Here is a 25380-nt window from a genome sequence, read left to right as displayed (position 1 = left end):
GTCACTGGTGAGTTTCCCAGGTATTCAGCACTTTGGGACATCAATGCCACTATAGCCAGGGACTGTGCTATTCTGCAGGTATAAATGAAATTCTTTTCCTCTCTGATGCCAGTGAAGCTGTAGGGCACCCTGAAAAAACAGATTCATCTTAACTGACGATTCAGATTTTCTTAGGTGTAAATAGATGCACTCTGTCATTGGATTTGACTGTAAGTCTCTATGTGGCTGAGAATGAAGTTATCAAACTGTCTGCCTTTGCCTTAATTCAGGCAGCTGTGAGCTCTGTGGATGACACTGGAGTTAGTTAAATGTTGCTATTTTATTTCTTTATCTTCCTTAAAACTAAATTTAGCCACTGGGATAAAACTGTTCTGAAGCTGCAGGTATCGGAGCAAAGTCATCTTCCCATGCTGAGTTCTGTTAGAGACGCTGCATGTCCCTGTGGACTCAGCTGATATACTAGAAAAGCCTATTTGAAGTCTTCTGGCTGTCAAAGAGATGTTTTTATATTTCTCTCCTTCCCAGTGACTCTAAGGGACTGTAGATGACTGGTCCCAGGCTCAGAATCCAAATTTGTGGCCAAACTGCTGATACAGCCTGCTGCAGGATGATTATGCATCATTATCTGGCACTGATGTTTCTTGGACTTCATGTTAATACAGGATGGATCCAAGTTTTCAAATGCGAGCAAGTTGTTTTCTCCTCTGTGGTTGTTCTAATAAATGTACAATTGTCAAACAGATGTTTGTGTTCTCTTTCTAGACGCATTGGTTCAGTGCCACAAGTTGGCAAAGCCTCTGTTCTTTGCTACAGAATTGGTAGTTTTAAAATTTTATAGTCTCTTTTAATTATGAGCTGATGCAAGACCATCCCAGGGATCCAAACTGCCAGTATCTGCTGTGCTGTGCGTGAAGATTTGGCATAACCCTTTATACCTTGAAGTCATGTGATATCAGGTGAGAGAAGACAAAGAATTGCTCTTGGCACCATTTTTATTGGTCATCCACTTAATATGTCTGAGGAGAAATTTTTGTACTCTTAAGGGAAGTTTGGTTCAGTTTATTAGCCAGTGAAGACCTCTAGTTTGTTTTTTGTAGTGGACTCATGGCTCATTGAGTAAGTATAAGAGCATTAGCACGTCCTGATTATTGCAAGCACTTTCCTTTCCTGATATGATTGTGCCAATGCTTCATTTTTATTAGGCTTCAACCAATGAGCTGAGTAGTACATTAAGAATTGCCTCCAGGCCACATGGTGAAACATTTGCAACTCTCCCATTCTGCATATTGGCATCATGTCAGAAGTAGCAAGGTTGGTGTGAATGTCCTCAGAAATATGCTAAGTCCAATGTGTTCCTTTACTCCTGAAGTACTTTGGTATCTTGTTTAGAGTTCAAAAAGTTGACAAGTTCAAGTATCTGGGATCAACCATTCAGCAGAATTCAGAGTTAGATGAAAAGTTGAACCATCAAATAACAGCAGGGTAGAAAAACTGGAAATTGAAACTGGAAAGAATATTATACGCCAAGAAAGTATCAGTGAAGCGGAAGGGGAAAGTCTATAAGACGTGTGCATCCAGTGCTATTGTACGGAGTGGAGACATGGCCCTGAAGAAAACCCAAGAAAAGAGACTGAACATGACAGAGATGAGAATGCTTCAATGGATGTGTGAGGTGACAAAGATGGATAAAGTGAGGAATACTTGCATCACAGGACTGGTGAAGGTAGTGAAGGCATCTACAGAAAGTACAAGAAAGAAGACTGGTGTGGTATGGGCATGTTCAAAGGAGTCCAGAAGAATGGGAAAAGAAGTTACCAGAACGGCACTACTAGGGAGAAGGGGAAGAGGAAGACTGAAGATGAGATGGGGAGATATAGCAGAGAGGGACATAAGAGAGAAGGACTTTGAAGAAGATCCATAGGACCAAGGCTGCTGAAGATCCAGGATCTGCAACAATGACCCTGTTTAGATGGGATAAGTGAGGGAAGAAGTAGTAGTTTACAGCAAGTTCAGCACTGTTACTAACACTGACAGTGTTCTACATGTTTGATTTACACATTTTCTAACTCAAATAGAAACTAAGCTGCAGAAAACCTCTCAAAACAGTGAGAAATCCCCTTTCATATTAATTATAAACTTATCTGCACATAGATACATCCTCAACATCATGGTTCCATTACTGGAAATTGTGTCAGTATCCTGTCCATTTGCAGGGTAGCTGCTACTACAAAGATACCCCTCTTGCTTACAAGCACCAGCTTCATGGACAGTTCTGCCCAATGTCCATAGCACTTTCACAAACTCAGAGGCGGTAGTAGGCTCCTTCTAGCATTTCAGTTATTACTATGTATTAAAACTAGTGGGTGGATGCTAGGTCATCCCCTATAGGAAAGTCAGTATATATTTGGATTAAGCTTCCCAAAGGTCTTACCCACTTTTCATCTAAGGTCCTTAATATAGCTGTATAAGGTCCCTTCTAGGCCTGGACTCTTCTGCAGATGATGTGCAAGTGGCTAAGATGAGAATTTTTTGGCTCTGCTCTGTTCGTCCAATGACTTTGGTCCAAGAAGGGTCAACACAGGCTTATGGTCTGGTGCACTCTATATCCATCAATTAAACATAAATGCAATCCCATGTTCAAGTTTCTTGAAGGGGATTTTTCCCCTTCTTGAAGGGGATTTTTTCCCCCTTTTTTATGACTACAGTTGCAAAACTGGTTAATGATTTTTCCTGTGTCTATGACCATGGCCAGCATTTCTTATGTTCCTAACATGTATAGTCAACATGTATCTGTCTGAGCTTCATTCCTGCTCATACTCATGTTGATAGTGTGCTACACAACATTTGAGTTTTAAATTGCCATTTTCATGCTTTCATTTATGTACAAGGAACTTGCTGAATTTATCTTGGGTCTAGATGCAGTGTATTTACAATGGCATCGACTTTGGAGGTTACTGTGGCATCACTGAGCTGTTTGGTTCACTGCACACCAAATATCTCTTTCCTGACACCTGCCTTTGTTCAGCTGTATGAGATTTATCTGCCTGTGTATTTTTCACCTCCTTTGGGGAGGACTACAGACTGCAAATCTGTCCACTACTTCTCTTGAAGACGTAACACCCCTTTCATGCCTTTCATGCACGATAGATCTTGGCTTTTCCTTTTGGGACTTGTACGTGCAAATGGACAGTCTCTGGAGTCTCCTTTGTGCATTCACCAGGCAGCTTTGTAGTTGTGTGACAGCCTGTGAATATTGTGCCTTGGATGTTCCCTCAACTACTCTGCAAAATGCAGCATGTTGGCATATGGGCAGCTGCTGTTTTCATAACTGGTGGTTGTACCATCGATCTGTGTTCTCTACATTTCATTGGTGTCTTTTAGGGGTCTAATTAGCAGCTTCTAGTCTACTTTTTTATTGCCACAGTGATCCTGTTCTAATATCTTCATGGAACTGAGAACACGTACAGTGTATCCCCAGGCTCTGTGCAGCAGTTCTAAAGAGCTGTGCAACGCTGTTTGTTTGATGAAAACCTTATTTAAATTACACTCCTGAACTTTCAAGGTGGGTCCCATTAAAACACACACATCAGAACTTGCCCTTTTCATCAGTATATTTTTGCTTCTTTAGTTAAAAAAAGAATTTCCTGGATTTTATGGGCACCCCCTCCCTTGTAGCACACTTTCTTTGGGATTCTTCCAACTCCCTGTCTTTGCATAGTTTAACTATTCAGGAGCTACAAGAAGGCAGTTGCCATAGGGACCATGTCATTCCATCTCCGTCTCCGCTTTGCACTCCCAGCTCATATCCTGTGGAGACTGGGTCCCCACTGGCCGCTGTCTCTCAGATAGTAAGCCCCTTCTCTAACATCTGAAAGTCCCTTCCCCATTGCCTGTAGCAGAGTAGTGCACACTACCCTGGGGTCTCTCTGCCTCTAACACCCCCCTGCTTAGAGGCTATAGCATAACTAAGTGCTTGCACAGTTTACACAAAACTGGACATGATTTTTTTCAGATACATGCACATCTTTTCCTGTCGTCTTATTACTTTTGAGGTCTGGAGAGTCTATGACTTCTATATGACTAGTTTTTCATTTCCTAGATCAGCTTCCAGTCCAGCACTGGCACTGAGCATATATTCCTCACACATGCTTTCTGCTTGGTGAATTTTTTTTTCATACGATGAGCTGAACTCATCTGTCCCACTCCTCTATCTATTGGAGTCTCTTCTTAGTTTGCATTAGGTACTTAGAAATACTGGTAGCAGTGTCTCTTAATGCATCAGAAACAGGCATCCCATGAGTACAATTCTTCCACTGAGGAAGAAAAATCAATAAGCATTTCACTTTTATATTGCTAGCCTCTTTTGCAAGAACTAGGAGTCACAAGCTGACAGTCATCAAGTCATCTGTCTTTTGAATTCAATTATATTTTGTGATTGGCTGTGGATTGAAGATATTCTTTGTCATAAAGTCAGTATTTACTTGGACTCGTTTCTCAACATCCTGCTCTTCTTCAGAAAAGGCAGTTCTTGTTGTCAAAATCTGTCTTAGCAAATGCAGCATCTTTCTAACAAAGTGTGGGTGGCAATAGCAATGTATTCTTTCTTTTTTTAAAGGAGAAGTTCATCCAATTATCTCTGGGGCAGTGGGCTCAAAACCAGGCTCCTCCCACTCATTTTTGCTACTGAACTCTATACCTCTCCAATACAGTGGAGTACATTGGCAACCTGATGAGCACTTTTGTACTTCTAGTACACAAACAGCACCTACCTCCTTCTGTAGAACCTGGGGAACTAAAAGAACTGGTTGCTACTCTCTTTCAGTTTGAAGCTACTTCCCCCAAACCAGACAATTAAGTGACTACTCCTTTCCCGCTTTCATCGCCACCACTTTTTTCTTGGTCTCCTTCACTCCACAATGGAGGAAATCATTAGCTCCCTCTTTGTGAGTATAGGTTGTATAGAGTTAGATATGGTTATTTCATCCTATTTTCATCTTTTAATTACTCCTGAAGTATCTTTGATTATTCAGAAAGTCTGCAACCTAGGTTTTTGGGTTTTTTTAAATTCCTCGATAAGATTCTAGTTCCATACTAGTATCTAGCAAGTGTTCCTCAAATCACTTTTCTCTTTGGCTAAATATTTTGTTCCTATTTGATAAAGAGACAACATGTCATATTACTCTTATTCACTGGAGTCTCTCCTCATTTTCAGTAGTTTACAAGAAATCACTAATATTATTTTTTGCTGCATGGGAAGCAAACATTCTACTATGGCTGCATTGCTTCTACAGAGGTATGAAATCAATAGATTCACCCTATGCCCCGGCCTCTTTTGCCAAACACGGAGTGCCACATTTTTTATGTTCTCTATCTTTGGAATGGCTTTTATCTGTAGTGATTGTCAGTAGGTTTGGAGATGTTCTGTCACAAGGTCAATATGGAGCTGGACTCCTTTCCCAAAATCATGTTTTCCTTCAAAAAGAACAATTACTTTTGTCAAAAGTTTCTTTGGCATAACTGGTAACTTGGAAGTGTCGTGTTTAAGTCACTTATTTATTGTTAATGTATAAGCTCATGGAGGCTTGTGCTGTGCGTTCATAGTGAATTCAATTTCCATGCAACAAAGACTGCACATCTTAACATACTGAGAAATGTTTTTTTCTCCTACCCTCAACATGCACATATCAAATCTTTGTTTCTGTTAGGCCCATAGGCAGAGGGAGAAAAATTATTTGAGTGGAATGAGCATGTGCGTGCTTTCCACCCTACTGCCCTCACTCAGCAGGTAAGTCTGTGGGGGAAGGGGTAGGGGGAGGAGGTGTGTGGCGGGGTGCAGATCAAGATCCCCAAGGTGAGAGAGAGCGTGGGGCACAGGCAGCGGCAGGGGTGAATGGGGCCCTGGTCGGGCTGGGTGGTGGGACAATCGGATTCCAGGCGGCTCATCCAGGGGCACTGGGGCCTCCTGCTACTGTGCACACCCCGGCGGAGGCCCAAGGGGCATGTGCCCCCACAACTGTGTGTGGAGGGAAAGCAGATGCCACTGCTTTGAGAGCCATGCGACTCCATGTGCATCCTGCTGCTGGGTGGGCAGGGGGTGCAATACAGCCCAAAAGCGGCAAGCACATGACATTGCGTCACTCTTGGGGCAGCTGCAGCAGGGCGGAAAATGCAGCACACAGCAACAGCTGCCTCTGTCCTGCACAGATATGAGGGCACATGCCCCCTGGGTCTCTGCCAGGGTGCACACAGTGACAGCAGCCCCTCTGTGCTCCTGGATGAGCCACCCAGGCTACAATTGTCCCACCACCCGGCCCGACCAGGGCCCTATTCACCAAGGCCCCTGGCCCTGCCTGTGCCCTGCTCCCTTCCTCACTGTGGGGGTCTTGATCTGCCTCCCAAGCTTCTTCCCCTTCAGAGAGTAGACTGGTACTTGCCTGCTGTGCTGGACAGCCAGTCATCCACATGCTTGGCTGCAATCCTGGCTGTGTGCGCCCCTCCTATCCCTGCTGCAGCTGCTCAGAGCCTGTGGCTGGGCTGCCTTGTGGCCCTACCTGCTGGCCCACATTGGGGGGGGCTGAGCCCCACTAGCCCTTGGCTTTCTGCCACCTATGGTTAGGCCTCAGGAGGTGGGGGTAATTGGTTGCCAGTCTCTCTTCCATTTTGAAGACAGCCACATGAATAGGCAAGCACCACTAACATTATTACCTCGATTTTCATCTCTTTACTCAGAGAGACTCCTGAACTCTATATAGGGCATGTCTCCACATGCAGGGGTGTGCAGTTGCCACAGCAAAAATAGCAATGGCATAAATTTGTGCCGCTGCTTTTTGCTTCTGCATACGCCCCTGTACATGGGTTTGGTGCGGGGCAAATTGTCCTGGGGTAGGGAAAGGGAGGCTGGGGCCAGCATCTGTGCTAGTTCCAGCAGCCTTACCTGAGGTCTTGGGGGCCTCCGGGGGCAGCAGCAGTGGTGGTAAGCTGGCCATTTGGAGCCTGGCCAGCAGCTAGAGACATAACTGAGCAAGCTTTAAATAAGCTAGTTTCAGTATTGTTAGCAAAGTAACCCCTTAGCCTAACAAAGGCTGCCCAAGAAGCTGGGGTTATATTCAGGCAGTTTCCTTGTTCTGAGATCCATGCTACCAGGGTTACACTGATAGCAGTACCTGAGCTAGCTAGTTTAAAGCTAGCTCAGATACGTTTACTCCATCTGCAGTGACAGGGTGCCTGAAGTGTAACATACCCTTAACTCCAGCCCTGCCTGTGGAGAAACTTGCTCCTCCATCAGCATCAGCTTGCATCACAGTCTTTAGTACTGTGAAGCGGTTTCTTGAACGTAGCCATCATCAGTCTTTTCAATATGACCCAAAACAAGATAGTTGGAATTGCTTTTGCTTTTCAAACATGAATCTCATGCCACTCAGTGGGGAAGCAGCAGTACTGCACTGAGCAGAGCAGCCTGGAACTGGCATCCCATCAATTATGTTTTGATGGGCACAGCCGAGCTGCACGCACATCACAGGTTACTTCAAAGAAGGAACAGTATATATAACTCATCACTGCCTTAGGACAGGGAAGGAGCATTTATTACACTAACTCTTCAGGGGGGACACCCTAGGATTTCCCTACTCATCATAAGCCAGGATCCAATACCTCTTTATACTGCAACTGCCAAGGAGGCAGTTTCCAATCTTTCCAAAGTACTTAAATTTAATTTACTTTAATGTACTCGTGACTACTTGTATTTCTTCGCAAAGCTGAAGGTTGGTCACGTGCTTATGCTCTCCGGGAGCAGGGACTCCGAGCGGGGGGGCGGGGCCGAGCACCATTCCCTCAGCTCGGGCTATGTGATGCAGCCCCGCCCCCCCGTCGGACACGCCCAGCGCGGCCCCGAGCTCCGTGCCCAGCCCCACAGCCTTCCGCAGGGCGACCGCTGAGCACTGGTGGGGGGAAAGGGGGCTCCCGGCTCCAGCTCCCGCACCACCAGCTCGCTACGCCATACGGCAGCTGGCAGGGCCCAGTCTTCCTCGGTCTCTCACTTCCTCGGTCTCCCACCGCGCCCATTGGCCGACGCAGGCCCCGCCCCCGGGCCGCGACCGCGGCTTGGCCCCGCCCCCGGCCCAAGCCTGAGCCCGAGCCGGGCCAGGAGCCTGGAGACGGGTCGCCGCCATGGAGTGGGGGCAGGTGCCGCTGCACTTTTCGCGCCTTACCATGTTCCCGCTCTTCGACTTGGCGCACTACGTGGCCTCAGCCCTCGGCCTCCGGGAGCAGCGCGGTGAGGAGGGGCCGGGCCGGGCCGGGGTCGGTTGCGGAGGTGCTGAGGTGCCTGCCGCCGCGGAGCCGGCTCCGCCTCTGCCTGGCTGCAGCGAGGGGCTGTCCGGCAGCCCAAGTGAAGCAGGTGCAGCCGTGGCCGGTGGCAGACAGCGCCCAAACCAGCCGCGTGCCCCGGCTTTGCCGGCACAACCTGCCCGCTCCGGCCCGGCAGGGTGCCGTCCTCCAGTTACTCGCTGAAGAAAGACCCCGCTGTGTTTGCCCGATTGATGTGAAGGGGCCTCGGGGTCCAACCCCTGCTCAAGGCAGGAAAGACTGCTGGGGTCCAGAGAGACCCCTGTGAGGTGTGTGTCTGCCTGTGTTTTATCTAGGCAGGCAGACAGTCAAGTTGTCTTTTTATGTGCATGTTATATATAAATGATTGATTCCTTATATCTTTTTATATAATATGCATATATGTATGTGCTATGTATATATTTAAAAAAATGGTTTTAGAGCCAGTGGGTGAAAGCTCTTAGGAGCTATACATGTCTTGAAAGAGAGGAAAGATTATGAGCTCAGTTGGTCTCCGAAAAGGCCCTAGTGGGGTAAGTGGAGGGTCATCTGATTCTTAGCAGACTTATTTATTATCATAGCATTTCCTTTCCACTGTGCTGGAGGTGGGACAGTATTTGTGAAGTGTGGATACTGCTCCAGCCTTGAGACTGAAATAGAGCCACGGACAGTGAGGGCTGGAAGGGACCTTGGGAGGGTGCATCTAGTTCAACCCCACTGCTCAAGGCAGTACCGTTCCCAACTACATCATCCCAGCTAAGGCTTTATCAAGCTGGGCCTTGAAAACCTCCAAGGATGGAGACTCCACAGCTAGGTAACCCCTTCTAGTGCTTCACCGTCCTCCAGCGTTCTAGTGAGTTTTTTTCCCTCGCGTCCAACATAAACCTCCCTTGCCTCAACTTGAGACCAGTGCTTCTTGCCCTGTCTAATGCAGAATGGCTCATCTGTCCTCCCCAGCATGCAGCCCAGCTCTTTGGGATATGCCTTGGAGTCAGTGGGACCTGTGTCTGAGTAGGGGATGCATGTGGGTGCGTGTGCACCCCCTGAGTGTGATGGTGCATCCCCTGCGAAAAGGCGCTGCCGACACCGTCAGTGGCGCCTGTGAGCAGTCGCCGCTTGCCACTCCCTTGCCGACACCATGGGCAGCATCTGCAGGCGGTCTGTGAATCCCGGTGGCCGCCACCGATGCTGCTGGCGGCAGCTGTGGGTAGTTGCTAACCCTTGGTCGGCTCTCACAAATCCCCCTGGGGGTAAGTCCAGCTGGTAAGTCTGTTGTGGTGGAAGGGCTGGGGAGCAGATCAGGGCCCCCCATAGTGAGGGAGAGAGTGGGGCTGGGACAGGGGCTGCGGTAAGTGCTGCCCAGCCAGGGTGGGGCAGACATGGGATGAAGCCACAGTTAGTCTGGGAGGTGCAGGGGCTGGAGGCAGCTCCTGCTGCTGCGTGCTGCTCATCTGGTGCTCGCCTGTTCATCTGGTGGCTCCTGCTGCTGCTTCCACTGCTTGTCTGGGAGGGCATGGAGGGGCATATGCCCCCGGATGTGCACAGGGCACGGATGTGTACATAGAACGTGCAGTGGGGGCTATGGCAGGGGCTACAGCGACTCTTGGGGTGGCTGCAGCCCCCCCACCAGCCCTGCTCCCAGCGCCGCTTGCCTTGTATGCAGCCTGGCAGCCCCAGCCCCCTCCTCCCTCTCCCCCCACATGCTCCCGCCATGCCCTCCTGGATGAGCAGAGCACAGCAGCAGTAGCTGCAACCCCCTTCCCGCACTCCCCAGATGAGTTGTGGCTCTGTCCTGTACCAGTCCTGCCCTGCCCCACTGTGGCTGGGCAGCACTTGCCCCAGCCCCACTCCCTCCCTCACCACAGGGGCCTTGATCTGCCCCTCCACACCCCTTCATTCTCACACCTCTTCGTTATCTTTCTATAACTCTTTGTTTTAAATGGAAGTTTTTGGGTTTGTTTCCCTGGAGTAACTGACTGAACTTGCCAGGGGTATTGGCAAGTAGATTTGTCAAGTCCTAAGATTGTCAGTCAGTATTTGTAATTTGCTTGTCTGTAGTAGCGCACTTCTGTGCTGCAGAAATCATCAATAACATGCACATTGACTTCTGGCGTTGCTTAGTTTTCTTGCCAGTTCAAAAAGAATGTTTCAGTTTATAGGTATTGGGTCAGATTTGCTTTCAGAATTAGCTTCCTACCAACCTCAGGATTGGGCCACATTGGGAAAACAGGAGCAGGGGAAAGATGTACTCTCATTCTCTTTCTGTCACTTCCTTCAGTGTGCCATTTTATAAAATGTAACACTGGAGCACCGCTGCCACAAACTTTTATAGCTAGAGGTGTATAAATAATTCTAACAATTCATTTGATATCTCTTTGTTTGACAGTAGACAATTAATTGAGGTTGACTTGTTAACCCACCTGTATTCAGGACTGTTAGCCAAATTTTGGTGAATAAATAGTCTGTTACTCATTTGTAAACAGTCTTTGTAGTTACTCAGTACTGAAAGTTCAATATATTGTTTTTATTAGCAGTATTTCTCATAGGTAGGTAGGTATTCTGTTAGGTATTCTGCATATTGTGTGCCTCAGAAATTAGCACAGAATACCTATTTTATAAGCTGGTGATTTGACTTGGAGAAATTAAATGCTGGTCATGAAGGAAATATATGGTAGAGCCAGAATCTTGGCCCATGTAGGACCCAGGGAACTCTACTACATGGTTGATAAAAATCAACGATTTAAAAAAAAAATCAGATTTTTAAAATTTAATCGTGTATTTTTTTAAGATGGTTTTAAAAAAAACTTATATAAAGATGGTTTTAATTTAAGATATGTTTAAAGATTAAAGATATCATCATGGAATAGGGATGATGACTTCTAATTATATACTATTTGAGACAATATATTCATGTAACCTTTTTGCAAGTGTTATAAATGGGTCACAACAGGCCATGGACTATATTATGGGCCCAATATGGTGGGGTTCCCAGAGGCTCCTGTATAAGATTGGTAAAGATTAAAGAAAACTACTCAACCCACTGGGACTCCGAACTCAGTCTAGAAAATCCCATGAAGCATCTCGGTGATGCTTAGTTTCAGTTCTCAAACTGCGGATTTATGTCTCCAAAGATCATAGGCAGGCAAGGTTCTTTCGGTAGATGTGATATCTTGTATTAGACCAACTAAATAGTTGGAAAAAATTGTTCTTTGCAATCTTTCAGGCACAAACACCCTTCTTCAGGCATAGGGAGAATTTATTGTCTCCGGAGGTAACATGCTTGTTAACAGCAGTTTGTGGAGATGGGTAGGTAATACTCAGGTCTGTCATCTCTCATCAGCCCTATTGTCTCTTTGCAATTTTGTGTACACAGAGTCAAGCCCTTACCTTTCTCTAAAAGTGCAAAGTTTCAAGAAGTTAAAGGAATAAAGGATATCAAACAACAAGAATGTACTTTTTGTAGAAAACAGCGCTCAAATCAAGGCTTCCTGACTGGTGATTTAAATCAAACCCACTGCAGTCTATTTACTTCATGTATTGCAATTTAGAATCAGGTTTATGGTGTGGATGCAATTAAACTTATTTGCTGTGAATGCTTAAGTATCTACTTCCGTTTTTGTTGTTTCCACATATTACTGCCCAAGAAAACTAGTGACAATATTGGCTGTGTTTTGAACGTGAAACAAATGAAACAGTAAGTGGACTTTCATGTGTTTTCTTAGTATTAGCTTATTATATACTGAGCTGCACTTGGTTTTGACTGTGTGCCAACAGGTGCTCCAGAAAAAAAACAACAGTAGTCAATATAGCAATGATGAATGGGCTAAAATATTCAGAACTACAACTGTTAATTTCTAGTTGTCTTTTTTTAAATGTGTGAGAATTGCTTTGATGTGACATTTATTTTTCCCTTTAAATTGCTAAAGGGGAAGCTAGTTTTGCGACAGGAAATAGAGTGGTTCAACTTGTTAATGTTTAATGCAAGCAAAGGGTAATTATAAATGGATCCATGTCAAAATGGCAGGAGGTGTCAAGTGGAGTTCCATAGGCATCTGTCCTCAGTCTGGTGCTGTTCAGTGCGCCTATTAATGATTTGGATGCTGGAATACAGAACTTCCTGAGCAGATTCGCAGCAGCAGATCTGAAACTGGGAAGGATTGTAAACACGCTGGAGGACGGATGCACAATTCAGAAGCATCTAGGTGTACTGGAGAGCTGGGCTAGAGTCAACAGGGTGAAATTCAGTGTTGACAAAAGCAAGGTGCTACACCCTAAAAGGAAAACACAAATACAAAAGGGGTGACATGGTAGAGAAAGATCTTGGTCTTGGTGGATCACAGACTCAACATAAGTCTGCAGTGTGATGCATCTACCAAAAGGGAATGCAATTTTGAGCTGCATCAATAGGATTAGTAGGTGTAAGGTGTAGGTGACAATAGTGTCACTTTACTTGATGCTGGTTAGGCCCCATTTAGAGAACTGTATATAGTTCTGGGCTTTTCCATGTTAAACAAAATTAGAGGGTCCAAGGGTGGGCAGGACAAATGATAAAAAGGCCTGGAAGGCAAGCCATGTAAGGAGGGGTTGAAACCATGTTCTGCTCACAGCAAAAATGTTTAAGAGGGGTCAAAATAGCTGTTTTTCCAATATCCAGTAAAGAAAAGGGTAAACCACCTTTTTCCCCCACCACCCTGCCTTCCACTCCAGAGAGCAGAATACATAGTAATGGCCTGAAATTCCAGCAGTAAGTTTGGACAGGATATATAGGGGAAAACCTTCTTTACTGGTAGAAACCGGAAGCAATGGAATAGTCTGCCTATGGAAACTGCGGTATCTCCATCATTGTAGGCTTTCAAGAAAAGGTTGGATAAGCATTAGCCAGAGATGATCTAGGAGTAGCTATACCTGGAGTGTCTTGTGAAGACCAGCAGTTGGAAGCCCAGGAGGCTCCCACATGCTTGTTACTTTATGATCATAAGAAGAGCTCTGCAGCTTAGAGCAAATGGAAACGAGAGGACTGTGTTCAGCAGCTGGAGAATAAAGCACTGCTGCAAACACAGGCTAACAGAAAAGGGAGCTGCACTTGCAGTTACCAGGTTGTGGTGCTGAGTGGAGTGTCTTTGATTTTTTCCCATGCATCTGGGCTTTTCTGGTTGCCACATGGCATCCTGAAATAATGTTTTACTCTCCTGTTGGTATAGGTGTCAGAGTTTATGTGGTACATGTGTGCTGTAGTTTTTCCCCCTCCTTCCTTCCTCAGAAACTTTGGGTGCTGGCACAAGGCAACACTGGGGGTCTTGACTGGGGTTTCATAGTTTCATAGTTTCATAGTAGCTAGAGTCGGAAGGGACCTAGGTAGATCATCTAGTCCGACCCCCTGCCTTGGCAGGAAAGAGCACCGGGGTCAGATGACCCCGGCAAGGTGCTCATCTAACTTCCTTTTAAAAATCCCCAGGCTAGGAGCCTGCACCACTTCCCCTGGAAGCTGGTTCCAGGCCCTAGCCGCCCTGACTGTGAAGTAGCGCCTCCTAATATCTAATCTAAACTTACCCTCCGCCAGCTTGTGACCGTTATTCCTGGTCACTCCTGGCAGCGCACGGGGGAACAGGGACTCCCCCAATACCTGCTGATCCCCCCTGACCAGTTTGTAGCAGGCCACAAGGTCCCCCCTTAACCTTCTCTTGTGGAGGCTAAACAGGTTCAGGTCCCGTAGCCTGTCCTCATAAGGCTTGCCCTGCTGACCCTTGATCATACGAGTGGCCCTCCTCTGAACTCTTTCCATATCGTCCACGTCCCTCTTGAAGTGTGGCGCCCAGAACTGGACGCAGTACTCCAGCTGCGGCCTGACCAGTGCCGCATAGAGGGGGAGGATCACCTCCCTGGACCTGCTCGAGATGCATCTGTGGATGCATGACAGGGTACGGTTGGCCTTCTTGACTGCCTCCCCACACTGCCGGCCCATGTTCATCGTGGAGTCAATGACGACTCCAAGATCCTTTTCCGTCTCCGTGCTGGCAAGAGGGGAGTTCCCCAACCTGTAAGTGTGGTGCCGGTTCTTCCTCCCCATGTGCAACACCTTGCACTTATCAGTGTTAAACCCCATCCTATTCTCATCCGCCCACCGTTGCAACCTGTCAAGGTCAGCTTGTAGCCTATTGCACCCTTCTAGTGCACCCACATCCCCCCACATCTTAGTGTCATCAGCAAACTTGAACAGGGTGCTTTCTACCCCGTCATCCAAGTCACTGATGAAGATGTTGAACAGTGCGGGCCCGAGGACCGAGCCCTGCGGAACCCCACTGCCCACGTCCTTCCAGGTGCTATGGTGCTTCTGCAGAGATAAAAGAAATTCAGCAATTCATGGTTTGAGGGTCTTGATCCTCTGCTTGGGATCATACAGATCACGTTTAAGGTCAGGAAGAAATTTAACCTGTGGTCAGATCAGCATGTATGGTTGGTGTTCTGGACTTCCTTTGCAGTGTGGAGCATGGTCTTCCTGGGATCTCTTGAGTGTATTTTAACAAGCAGCAGCAGGACCCTGACATTGCCTTTGTCATGACCCCCACTCCACTGTACCGCTGGCAAGCTAAGGTGTTCTTGGTACTTCTGGGTATTGCACCTGGTAATTGCAATAGGGTTGTTCATGTTGTTTTAATAGGTTAAACCAGGGCTGTCAAACTGGTGGGTTGTGAGTGGTTAAATTGTGGTAGCAGCATTAGCTTCTTTGTGGGCATTGCTGACACAGTGGCTCTGTAAGGGGACAGCAGCTCGGGGAGCTAGGTAGCCTGGAATGAAGGCGGAATAGGCTGCCTGAATGGAGGGATCCAGGTGCGGTCCAAAGAGCAGGATTCTGGGGCCTAGTGTGGGGCTGGTGATATTAATAACATCTGGATGCCATCTGTGAGGCTTGGGCTGCAGTGTAGGGGAGGAACAGAGCCGCAGATAGTGCCCCCTGGCATCAGGGCAAGAAGTGGGCAGCCTCCTGCTTAATTACCATCAGTTAATTAACAACAAGGCATGGTGGGCAAGAAGTCAGGCGATTAGCCCAGAAACAGGTGAGCGGGCCACAAAAAAATCAGCCCCGAGAAGGCCCCCTGTTACACACTGCCTCCATGATGTAGCTACTTGTGGCCCAGCAGCTCACTTGAGTTGGACATTACATAGGGATGATCCTGCATTGACCAGGAAGGTGGATTAGATGATCTTCTGAGGTCCCTTCTACTTTTTTCTATGACTTCGTGGGGAATATACAGTTATCCTTTTCTGTGGTAATTAGATGTGGTAACATTCTGAGGAGGTGTAGATTTTTGGCATGGGATCTTGATTTAATCTGGTGCTGTGTGTTTTTGGAAGAGGGTGGGACACAAGATTTGCAACTGTTTATGCTGCTGATGTGGGAAATAGTGATTTCAAATGGTTGCAAAATTATTTAATTTAGAAGAGATTTTTAGTTTTCTGATGGGTATGTAAGCAAAACATGTGGCTTATCACCACAGATCCTGATTTTCTTTGATTAAAAAAATTGAAAGATCTCTGATAAAACCCCCCAAATCCATTATTAAAATGAAACACGGTTATATATAGGTATCAATTGAACACAATACTTTATTGAAACATTTACAATTTTAAAGCAATCTGGAAGCCTACCAGTGCCTCCAATCACTATAATAAAATTCTAAACCTATACATTTTGATATTTGATTTTTGGGTTTTTTTAATCAAGGAAAATCATTGCTCCCCCTACCCCCTTAGCTCATAGAATGCAGGGCCAGGCCCCACGCTACAACCACTCAGCTCTGCAGGTAACCCTCACTCCCCACTTGCAGTCCCCTAGGCAGTACTGGTGACCTTCACTTCCACAGTCCCCTGGCCCTCCTGGTTCTTCTTGCTCTCTCTTCACCCCACAACCCCCCTGGCCCTGTTGGTGCCCCTTGCCCCCCACCTATAGCCCCCTGCACCTCCAGCTCAGCCGGAGGCGGGGCCTCAGCTGGCAGTACTACAGGGCTAGGGACCCAGGTCTGCAGCCTCCTGCCCCTCCCCCGCCCCAGCAGTGCCTGAGGTGCTGGAAGTGGTGGGTAGTGCAGCAGAGTGGAGCAGGGAACCTGGCTTCCCCTCTCCCACCAGGCAGCACGGCTGGAGCAGAGCCTGTGGGGGGGCTCAGGTGAGGTGGGGGCCAGCTCCCCACCACTGTGCACTCCTAAGGGCAGCAGGGGGACCCATGAGCCCTAGATTTGTGCACAGGGCAGAGGTGGGTGCTCTAAGAACAGTTTACTGGAAAACTTTAAGATCCCACATTTAAGCAGTGGCTGAACACAACTTTAAAAAACTTATCTTTACCTCCAAACTACAGTATTTACAGATCCAGTTGGCTCTGGCCTAATCATGGTCTTCATGGTTGCATGAAGTTGTCTCCATAGCTTTAGCGGATGTTTCAGAAGCTAAATATAAACAGTGATTTGTTTATATTACAAGTTACAATCTTTTAGAAGCCAAACATTCCCTTTTGTCCTACCCATAATATAGGCAGCAGTGCTAAAGCTACATCCAGTCTTTAGCTCACTGCTTGTCTGTTTTGGCTCTAACAAAACCCCCCCTCCAAACATGAACTTGCAAACTGTTAGTATTTAGTGCCAAGATATTTGTAATAATGCTAAACATAACATTGCAGGGCTGGTACAGGATTAAGTGCGTGTTACTTTCACATTTGATAGCTTGGTAGAGTCCCAAACTTGGCTGGGTTGTGTCGCTGAGAGCAGGTTGGTTATGTGCTGACATTTAGTTGTTATGTGCTTTGCTTGCCTGAAAGATGACTAAGAAAAGTCTGGAGGCATGACAAAACAGTTGTGAACTGATGGCTTTTCCTTTTTTTGCTTATCTATCCCCACAAGGGACAGCTTCAGTGGATGGGCTGAAGTAGGAGCCCTCCTTTAGTCTGGTTCCACACTATAGTACTCTAGTAGTAGTGAATGTTTCAGTTACTGCTCTTGAGAGCCCTCCAGATTCAAGGAGGATGCTTTGTACCTCCTTTGCAACACCCCACCCCCTCTGCCCCTGGGCAGGATGGGCAGGCTTGCCCTGGCCCAAATTGATTGCTCCAACAGATCAGAGGGAGTTGCTGTCGTGCACCCCCAGCTTCTGGCCTGGGCCACTGCAGGCATGTCTGTGTTTCCAGAATCAAAAGTGAACATCTGTTTACTTGCTTACTGGCTCAGTCTACAGTTTTCAGACTAACCTGCAAAGATTGAAACAATTCAGCCTTGGGCTTTTGACTATCTGTACTTGTCCCAAATGTGGACAAGATCAGAGAGTCCTGGACTCTTTACCACTAGTAGCGGTAATACTTTATATACTTAACTTGTGCCATTAAGTAAACCTGGTAGTTCTCTCAGACTGTTAACTTCTTTGTTAGCCTTGTCAAATGTACAGTTAAATTTAATTAAGTGCAAATTTTAATGCTAGGGGCACTGTTAATAGGAAGTAATTAACCTGATCAGACATCTGCTTTTTTTTTTCTTTTTAACATTAATAATTGTGTTAGTGAGAAACTGATGTCAAGATTAAATATGTATTGCAAATAGTCTTGTGTTCAGATTTGAAGACTGGCACCTGTCTGCATTTATGCAAAGTTGTCTTTTGTATAGGAGTTCACAATAGCTGATTTTTTTTGCAGCTACAAAACCACATGTAAAATAACATAATTTCAGAAAGTAAATGCTCCATTTTAAGGGTGTGTGTAGAAGAGCATATGTTGCCTTTGATAATGAGATTTATCTTCCAACTCCCTCCTTCAGAGAAATGCATATTCCTTTCTTTGTGTCCCATATACCCAGATACAGAGTTAGGTTGAGTGAGCTTTCATGGCTTGCTCCATAATATCAGTCTTCCCTCTCAGCAGACTGCTCACACCTGAGTTGGTGGAATTGCATGGAAGGCAATCCTGAAGCATATTCCTGCAGAGGGTGTGCAGTCATTTGTGGACAATGTTAGGGTCTGGAGAAGGGCTTTAAATGTATGTTCCTATTTACTACAAAATAAAGGAGAAGGCAAGAATATCAGTGAAACCATAAGATTTATGGTAGAGTAGTTCTAGTGTTTTGTTTGAAGTGTCAAGGGATGGATTTCCTTAGCTTTAGTGCAAAAATGGGGGAAAGGATTGGGAATGACTCTTAGGCTAGGGGCAGAAATTACACACAAACCAGTTCAAGAGATAGAAACTGGTTTAAGCCTGTAACAGAACAGTTCAGTGCGCATATACCAGTTGCAAAACGGTCAAAACTGGCTTAAGATATACCTGTAATATATCTTAAGGTATAAGATATCAAACCATGTAGGTAGTATCAAACTTAACTGATTTAGTTCAAACTGGTTTATGGAATGTCTGTCCCAGACCCCTTCCTGGTTCAAGTTAAGTCATGGTCCCCCAGCATCCCAAAATGGTTTACAGTCCTGAGCCCTCATCCAACAGATCAGGGTTGGCCCTGCCCCTCTGCTCTCTAGCTGTAGCAGTGATGGCTGGCTGATAAAGGAGTGAGGGTGGGAAACCTGGTTGGGGATGCTTGCCCCACCAGGCAGACTGGGCTGCATTTCCTCCCCAGCTCGCCACTCGAGCAGCAGGGGGTGTGACCAGCCCTGGTGGCAGCCTGAGGCAAAGAGGGGGAGGGAGAGGGAATGTATCCCCGGCCCACTCTCCCACTGGTGTGGGACCCCAGCTGGGGTCTGCCGGGCAGAGGCACTGCAGCCCTTGTCAGGCATTTCCCCCTACTCGCCATGGGAGAGGGGAAGGAGTGGGGATTAAACACCCCCTTCTTCCTGCACTTTGCCTTTAGGCTGCCGCCAACGATGGCCACACCCCCTGCTCCTCGAGTGGCCAGAAATGCCTGACAGGGACTGCTGTGCCACTGCCTGGCAGACCCTGTCTGGGGTCCCATGCTAGTGGGAGAGGGGAGGGAGGAGGGGGATTAAACCGCCTCTGCCTTCAGCTCAGGCTGCTGCTGGGGCAAGTGTCTGGCCACATACCCTGCTGCTTGAACAGCGACTGGGGTAAGGGGTGGGGGACTGCCTGGCAGGGGCTGCTTTCCCCTTCCTCCTCCAGGTACACCGTAACTGGGTACTGTGCAGACCAGGGTGGGGGTTTAAACCTCCCCCCTGCCCCCAGGTGACCTGCTTGGGGCTTGGCCATGCTCCCCTCTTTCCCGCCCCCCCCTCCCCCCCCATCTCAGCTTCCCTTCAGCATTCTGGCTACTGCTGAAGGGAAGGGAGGGCTCGCTGTAGCACCCCTCCAGCTTCTAGCCTGAACCACTGCAGGCATGGGGCTGCATTTCCAGAGTCACTAGTGAATGTTTAGCCACTTGCTTCTTGGTTCAGTCCACATGGGTTAGACCAAGTTGCAAAGATTGACTTGATTCAGGCTTGGACTTTTTGAATGTCTGTACCTAGCCTTAGAGTTAAAGACATTTAAACCAAAGCTTGTCATAGCAGTGCCTTATACTGGAATGCTTTACAAAAGAAAAAAGTAATGCTATTCTGTGTTGGAGACTTAGCACATCCATCCATGTTTTGCTTTTCTTGATATACTTGTTTGTCCTTTTTAACCAGATACCTTTTTGTCCTTTCCTGTCACTTGCCATACCAGCACTAAGTCTGTTATCCTTCTTGAGGATCTAACAAATGGTTTTAGGATTGCCACTAGTTATTTCTAACACTGTTTAACATGGACTCTTACATGGGTTTTAGCAATAACCTCCTGCCATAATCCAAACAAAATCCTCTGACGTGGATTTGGAGGTGTTCTAAGCCTCAGCTAGCTGACCTGGCTAAGGGTGTAAGTAGAACACAGGCTCTGACTTAATTTGTACTAAACCCAACCTGTTCTTCAGTGAGTAATGCAGACTAAAACAGTTATGTACTGATAGTAATGTTGCTTCCTTCCCCCAGTTTCTGTTAAAGGATAGACGGGTCCTTGTGCAACTGACACAGTTGATTTGCAAGAGAAGTGTAGATTTTTGTGACCCAAAGCTATGAGATGTCTCAAAAGGATGAGTGAGGAGGACACAGTTACTCGGATGGATCTTCAGCGAGGATTCCTCACTAAGGTGTTCAGAGCTTGAGTGCTAATCAGCAGGGATCTGGGTTTTCTGTTTGCTGTGGAAATCATAGATTTTCTTCTTTAAAAGAGAAAAATGTGGGAAACTGCAGGTTTCCTTTTGCAGACTGGCAGAGTTTCACTTCTCAGTGATTTCTTTGTCATAAACTGGATGTCTTTCTGGAATCATGCACAAGTGATGGTTCCCTCTTCCTGTTGCTCCATAAAAGGTCTTCCTTCATACAGGTCTCACTAAAGGGGTTGGCAAAAAAGCAGGTGCTCCACAGTCTGCACTTTACAGCACTCGCATATATTTGTGCCATATTAAGAGTAGCCCCATTTGATCATGTTTATTTTTGATCTTCCAGTTTGTATGTGCAGGCAATTTGGGCATCACCATGTTGGCCAATCTAGATCAGCCTTCTGGGTTCCAGGTCCTTTTGAGCACCTGATTGCACATAATCTTTCCTTCCATAACTTCATGCCTGTAACCATCATGTCCAATCATGTGCAACACTGGTCACAAAACTCTTTCATTTTAAGCCATTTAGGTTACTTCTGTGTGACCATACAGTGGATGCCTGGGGTCTTCCATCTGCTATACTTTCTTTTTGGCTTGCTACCTTTCTTCTGATATCAGGTGGTGCAATGCCAGCCAGTAAGTACAGGCTATCCTTTGGTGTTGGCTTTAGACATCCTGTTATTTCATGACAGCTGTCATTTAGAACTGGTCTGTTTTCTTGGCATGAACTGATTGTTCCCATACTGGACATGCATACTCTGCAGTGGAGTAACACAAGGCAATAGCAGTGGTTCATTAATGTAGCTGGGTTTGCTCCCACTTTGAGGTGACCAACTTTTGAAGTATGTTGTTGTGGGCACTGATTTTCCCTTTCATCTTCTCTACATGTGCTTTGAAGGTAAGTGTTCAGTCCAATGTAAACCCCAAGTACACAGGGTTTGGGTGATTAGTCAGTGGGATTCCATCCCAGGTGATGTTTAATTTCCACTTGGCTTCTCTGTGGCATAGGTGAAAAGCTGTGACCTGAGTCTTGGCTGGGTTGGCACAAAGCTGGTTCTTATTGCAGTAATCTGAGAGGTTGCTCAGTGCATGTCAGTCTGTTCTTGACAGTGGTGAAGTCCTTCTTTTGACATGATGCATAGATCATCAGCATATATGAAGCTCCTCATATTACTCTGTATGGGTTGGTCGTTGGTATATGTTAAAAAGGGTTGGTGCTAGCACATGCTACCCTGTGGGAGGCCACTTGCATTGCTGTCTCCAGTGGCTCTGTTTCTTGCACAGTTCTACATAAAAATGATCTGTTCTCCAAAAGAGATCAGATGAGCTGCATTAGGTGGTAATCTTGTGCATCATATTGTAGACTTTGGCAAGCACCATTTTGGTGGTTGAACGTGTTACCACTGATAGGTCTACAAACACAGCACCTGCTATCATATCCTTTCTCAAATCCATCTTCTATATGCTGAGTGATGTTTAGTATTTGGCCAGTGCAGGACTTGCCTGGTCTAAATCCAGCTTGTTCTGGTATTAGATGTTGTTTGATATGAGGTGAAAGGCGATTGAGAATAAGGCATTTGTAAAGCTTATAAAGATGGCACAGAAGTGACACAGGCCTGAAGTTCTCTGGGCCAGAGGCATCCTTCCCTGGCTTTAATAGATCTATTACATGGGCTTGTTGCCATAATTTAGGTATTCTAAGGGTTGATGAGCAATTGTTAAAAAGGCATAATACCCGTAACCAAGTTGTGGGACCAAAGTGTTTGATCTGCTCTGTGCATATCAAGTCCAGCTGTTTGCCATTCTTCAAGTGATTTTTTTTATTCCAGTGTCAAGTGCATCCATTGTGTATGGCATGCTAAAATGATTTTCCTCCAGATCAGTTTGCAGTCTAATCCATATTTTAGGCTGTTTGTTCAAAGCTTTACCATTGAGCAGAAATTGGTGAGCCACCTGGTTGGCTGTGATGCTGTGGTTTGCTGTACTTTCTTTGGGTCATTACTCAGCTTGCAAATGTTAACCATACTTTCTGCTAGTGTGGGTTATATCTATTCCTTTCCATCATTCTTTCCAGTTCCATTGCCTTTTCTTGGAGCTTGTTAGTTAGGGCTGTTCCTGCCGCAGTAGTGTCTTCCAGAGAGAGGATCTCTTTGAAACATTTTCTGGTATTTTTTGTATTTGGCTGCTAGTATGGGAGTAAGCCTTGAATATACTCAGTTCTGCATCCTGAGGTATATACCTCTTGGAGGTTTTGTGCAGTGCATTCATGAAGAGGTCATAGTTATCCAAGACTGGTTTGATGTGTGTCACTTTTTTGTCAAGGTATTCAGAAAAGCCTCTCTAGTGTTCTGCTTTCTTAAAATTGAAGCGATCTGTGTATTGGTACTATATTTGGAGTTATGGCTGCTGTGACATTGATAGCAACTGGTCTGTGCTGTGCATGGGGAATGGGTTCCAACATGTCTTTTTTGCACATAACTTCTATATTGGTATCAGAACAAAGGTGAGGTCTGTATTATAGCTTCATCTCCATTGGGAGCTAGTCAAAGACCCAGGTAGCTTTGAGTCATGGATCAGGCTTACATGGTATGCCTTCATCTTGCATCTTCAACCAAGTTGCCATTCTCAGTTCTTTTTGCTGTAACCTGTCAGATTACTATGGCTATTCAAGTCACTCATGATCATGCATGCTTTTTCAAGGTCTGGGTTTCTTGGGTGTACAAAGGCAAAATGCTTCCTGGGGGCTTATAAATGGAAGTTATTGAGATGTTGTCAATATTGGTGGTCAAGACTTCAGTGTCATTTTTTCCCATCATCGATGTGTTGATGAGCTCTGGTTTTACGAAAACAGCACTACCCTATTTCTTGTGCTGCCTTCACAAAACAAATAGACAAGTGCCAAGATTTATCTCTGAAAAATTGTTTCAGATGGCTGCATATTTATTCATTAATCTTGTCAACGTTCTGACCACATTGTAGCTGCTGGGGAGAAGGGAAGAATAGGGAACAGTGGTTTGTTCAGCATATTCAGTAGGGAATTAAAAAAAAGTGAGGAGGGGCAACATTAGTTTGAATCAAGAAAGGGACACAGAATATTATTCTAATATTATAAAAACATCTGTCTGTCTGTGCGCTTTGATTGGCTGACAAACAGCCAATCCATTTGCGAAGAAGCATTTGGACAAGTGGTAGTGCATAGCCATGATGGTGGGACACAGAGGATGGGGGGCGAGGCCAGCTGCTGGTCTCCTACCTCCCCTCCCCGCCCTGCTCCCTGGAGGCGGTGGCAAAAGAGTGGATGGAGCGGACCTGTTCCTTGCAGGTGGTGGTGATGGAGCAGAGGGGGAGGGGTGAGGCCACCGGAGCTGGCCTCTTTTCCTCCCCCCCCCCCCCCTTTGCTCCTCATAGGTGATGGCGGCGTGGGGGGGGAGGGAGGCGAGGCCACTTGCACTGGCCTCGGCCTGCCCCTCCACTCTTCCGTTGTCGCTGCCTGCAGGGCTGACCTGGGCTGATGCAGTGGTGGTTGGGGGAGGAGCAGGCCTGACGCGGGTGGGGGGAGGAGTGGATGCACCAGAGTGGTGGCAGTAGGGAGAGGGGGGGAGTGGGCCCAAGCCTGACGCTGGCAGGGAGGAAGAGTGAGCCTGAGCTGGGAGAGAAGCTGGCCCGCCACAGCAGTGTGGGGGGGGAGCAGTGGGGCTGGTCTGGCCTGGCCTGATGTGGCAGCCCTGAGCCCGCTCCTCCCCTCCCCCTGCCCCTCCAGCAGGGACGGGGGGTGGGGTGGGGAATGGGCCCAGACCCCAAGAAGCAGGAGGGAAGGGGGAAACAGGCTTGAATGGGGGGATGGAGCTTGCACGCAGTGGCCACTACCCCACATGGCTGCCACTTCGTGTCCAACTGCATGCCACCCCCCGGGAGGTGGCAGTTGCACAGGGTGGTGGGTGGCGGTGCTCTGTCCCTGCCTGTCATTCTTGATGGGCATTCTTGATACAGCACTGACTGGAGCCACAGCCCCCCAAGGATGTTACAGACGGACAGACAGACGGACAGATTAAGCCCTTATGTATAGATTGCCTATATTCCATTATATGCAATCTTAGTGGTTTATTTTGTTCAGTGTATAAATGGCTTGGATAACATTACAAATAAATGGAAAGTGTTTTTAAATTTAATATTTGGTGTCCCTTTTTATGATGACTGTTTTTTTTACTCTGTTTCAATTCAGGAGCAGTGGAAATATCCTATCAGAGCCCTGTTGCATGCTGGGTTAGTACTATGCTTCACTGCTTTGGTGGCTCTGTTTTATCCTCCTTGATGCTTGCTGAGTCTCCAGTAGGGTTCCTTGCAAACAACACAAATGTCTTACTTGCATCATTAGTCTGGTAAGCAGTCACAATTGTAGAATGTAAATACATAACTTTGGTCTTTCCATGTTTGACTATGAACATATATCAGTGATAAGGTTTTGCCTAAATTGGAAATGTAACCTAAAACTCTGCTCGGGGCTGGGCATTGAGGCTATAAACATATGTTGCCAAATGAAGCAGATCAGTTGTGCCAGCATGTGTCCTGGCACAGCTGACGTTCATTGTGCAACACAGATGTCACCTGTTATCCTGTGGAGTTGGGCTACCACTCCTGAGGCTTAGGAGGCCTGATCCTATGGTACAAATGTAAACAGGGGAATCCTAGGTTCCCTGCTTCCAGACACATGCCCCAGGAATCCCATGGCAGGCATAGGGCTGCTGAATCCCTGGGACTGCCTCTGACTGGGTTTCCCATGTGTGGACATGCGCCCTGAGTTGGGGTGCAGAAGTGCAATATGCGTGTCCTGATTTCTGGATATGCCTCTGCAAATGGGGGAACCTGGGCTGCAGGCCTGTCATAGGCCCAATCCTGCATGCCTGGGAATGTGAATTTCCTGGGTGCATGGGATCAGGCCCCTGAAGCCCCAGCA

General features: G+C 46.7%; 1 protein-coding gene across 2 annotated transcripts in view; it reads left to right on the top strand.

Moving 5' to 3' along the window:
• The first annotated feature begins 8094 nt into the window (after window positions 1-8094).
• The window catches only part of TMEM38B (transmembrane protein 38B), a 34302-nt gene continuing 17016 nt past the window's right edge, over window positions 8095-25380 (top strand). The window contains exons 1-2 of one of the 2 annotated variants that reach the window (XM_090038914.1): window positions 8095-8272; window positions 24649-24805. In XM_090038914.1, coding sequence (XP_089895040.1) covers window positions 8167-8272; window positions 24649-24805 — 263 coding nt within the window. In that variant the 5' untranslated portion in view covers window positions 8095-8166. Of the gene's footprint in view, window positions 8273-10251; window positions 12017-24648; window positions 24806-25380 lie in introns of those variants that run through there. The other variant, XM_090038915.1, reaches the window with a different exon arrangement.

The sequence above is a fragment of the Crocodylus siamensis genome, chromosome 3 (assembly GCF_052110815.1).
Source record: "Crocodylus siamensis isolate JL-2025a chromosome 3, ASM5211081v1, whole genome shotgun sequence".
Classification (NCBI taxonomy): Eukaryota; Metazoa; Chordata; order Crocodylia; family Crocodylidae; genus Crocodylus; species Crocodylus siamensis.
Note: the sequence above shows the minus strand (reverse complement) of the source record. Positions and strands in the feature narration are given on the sequence as shown.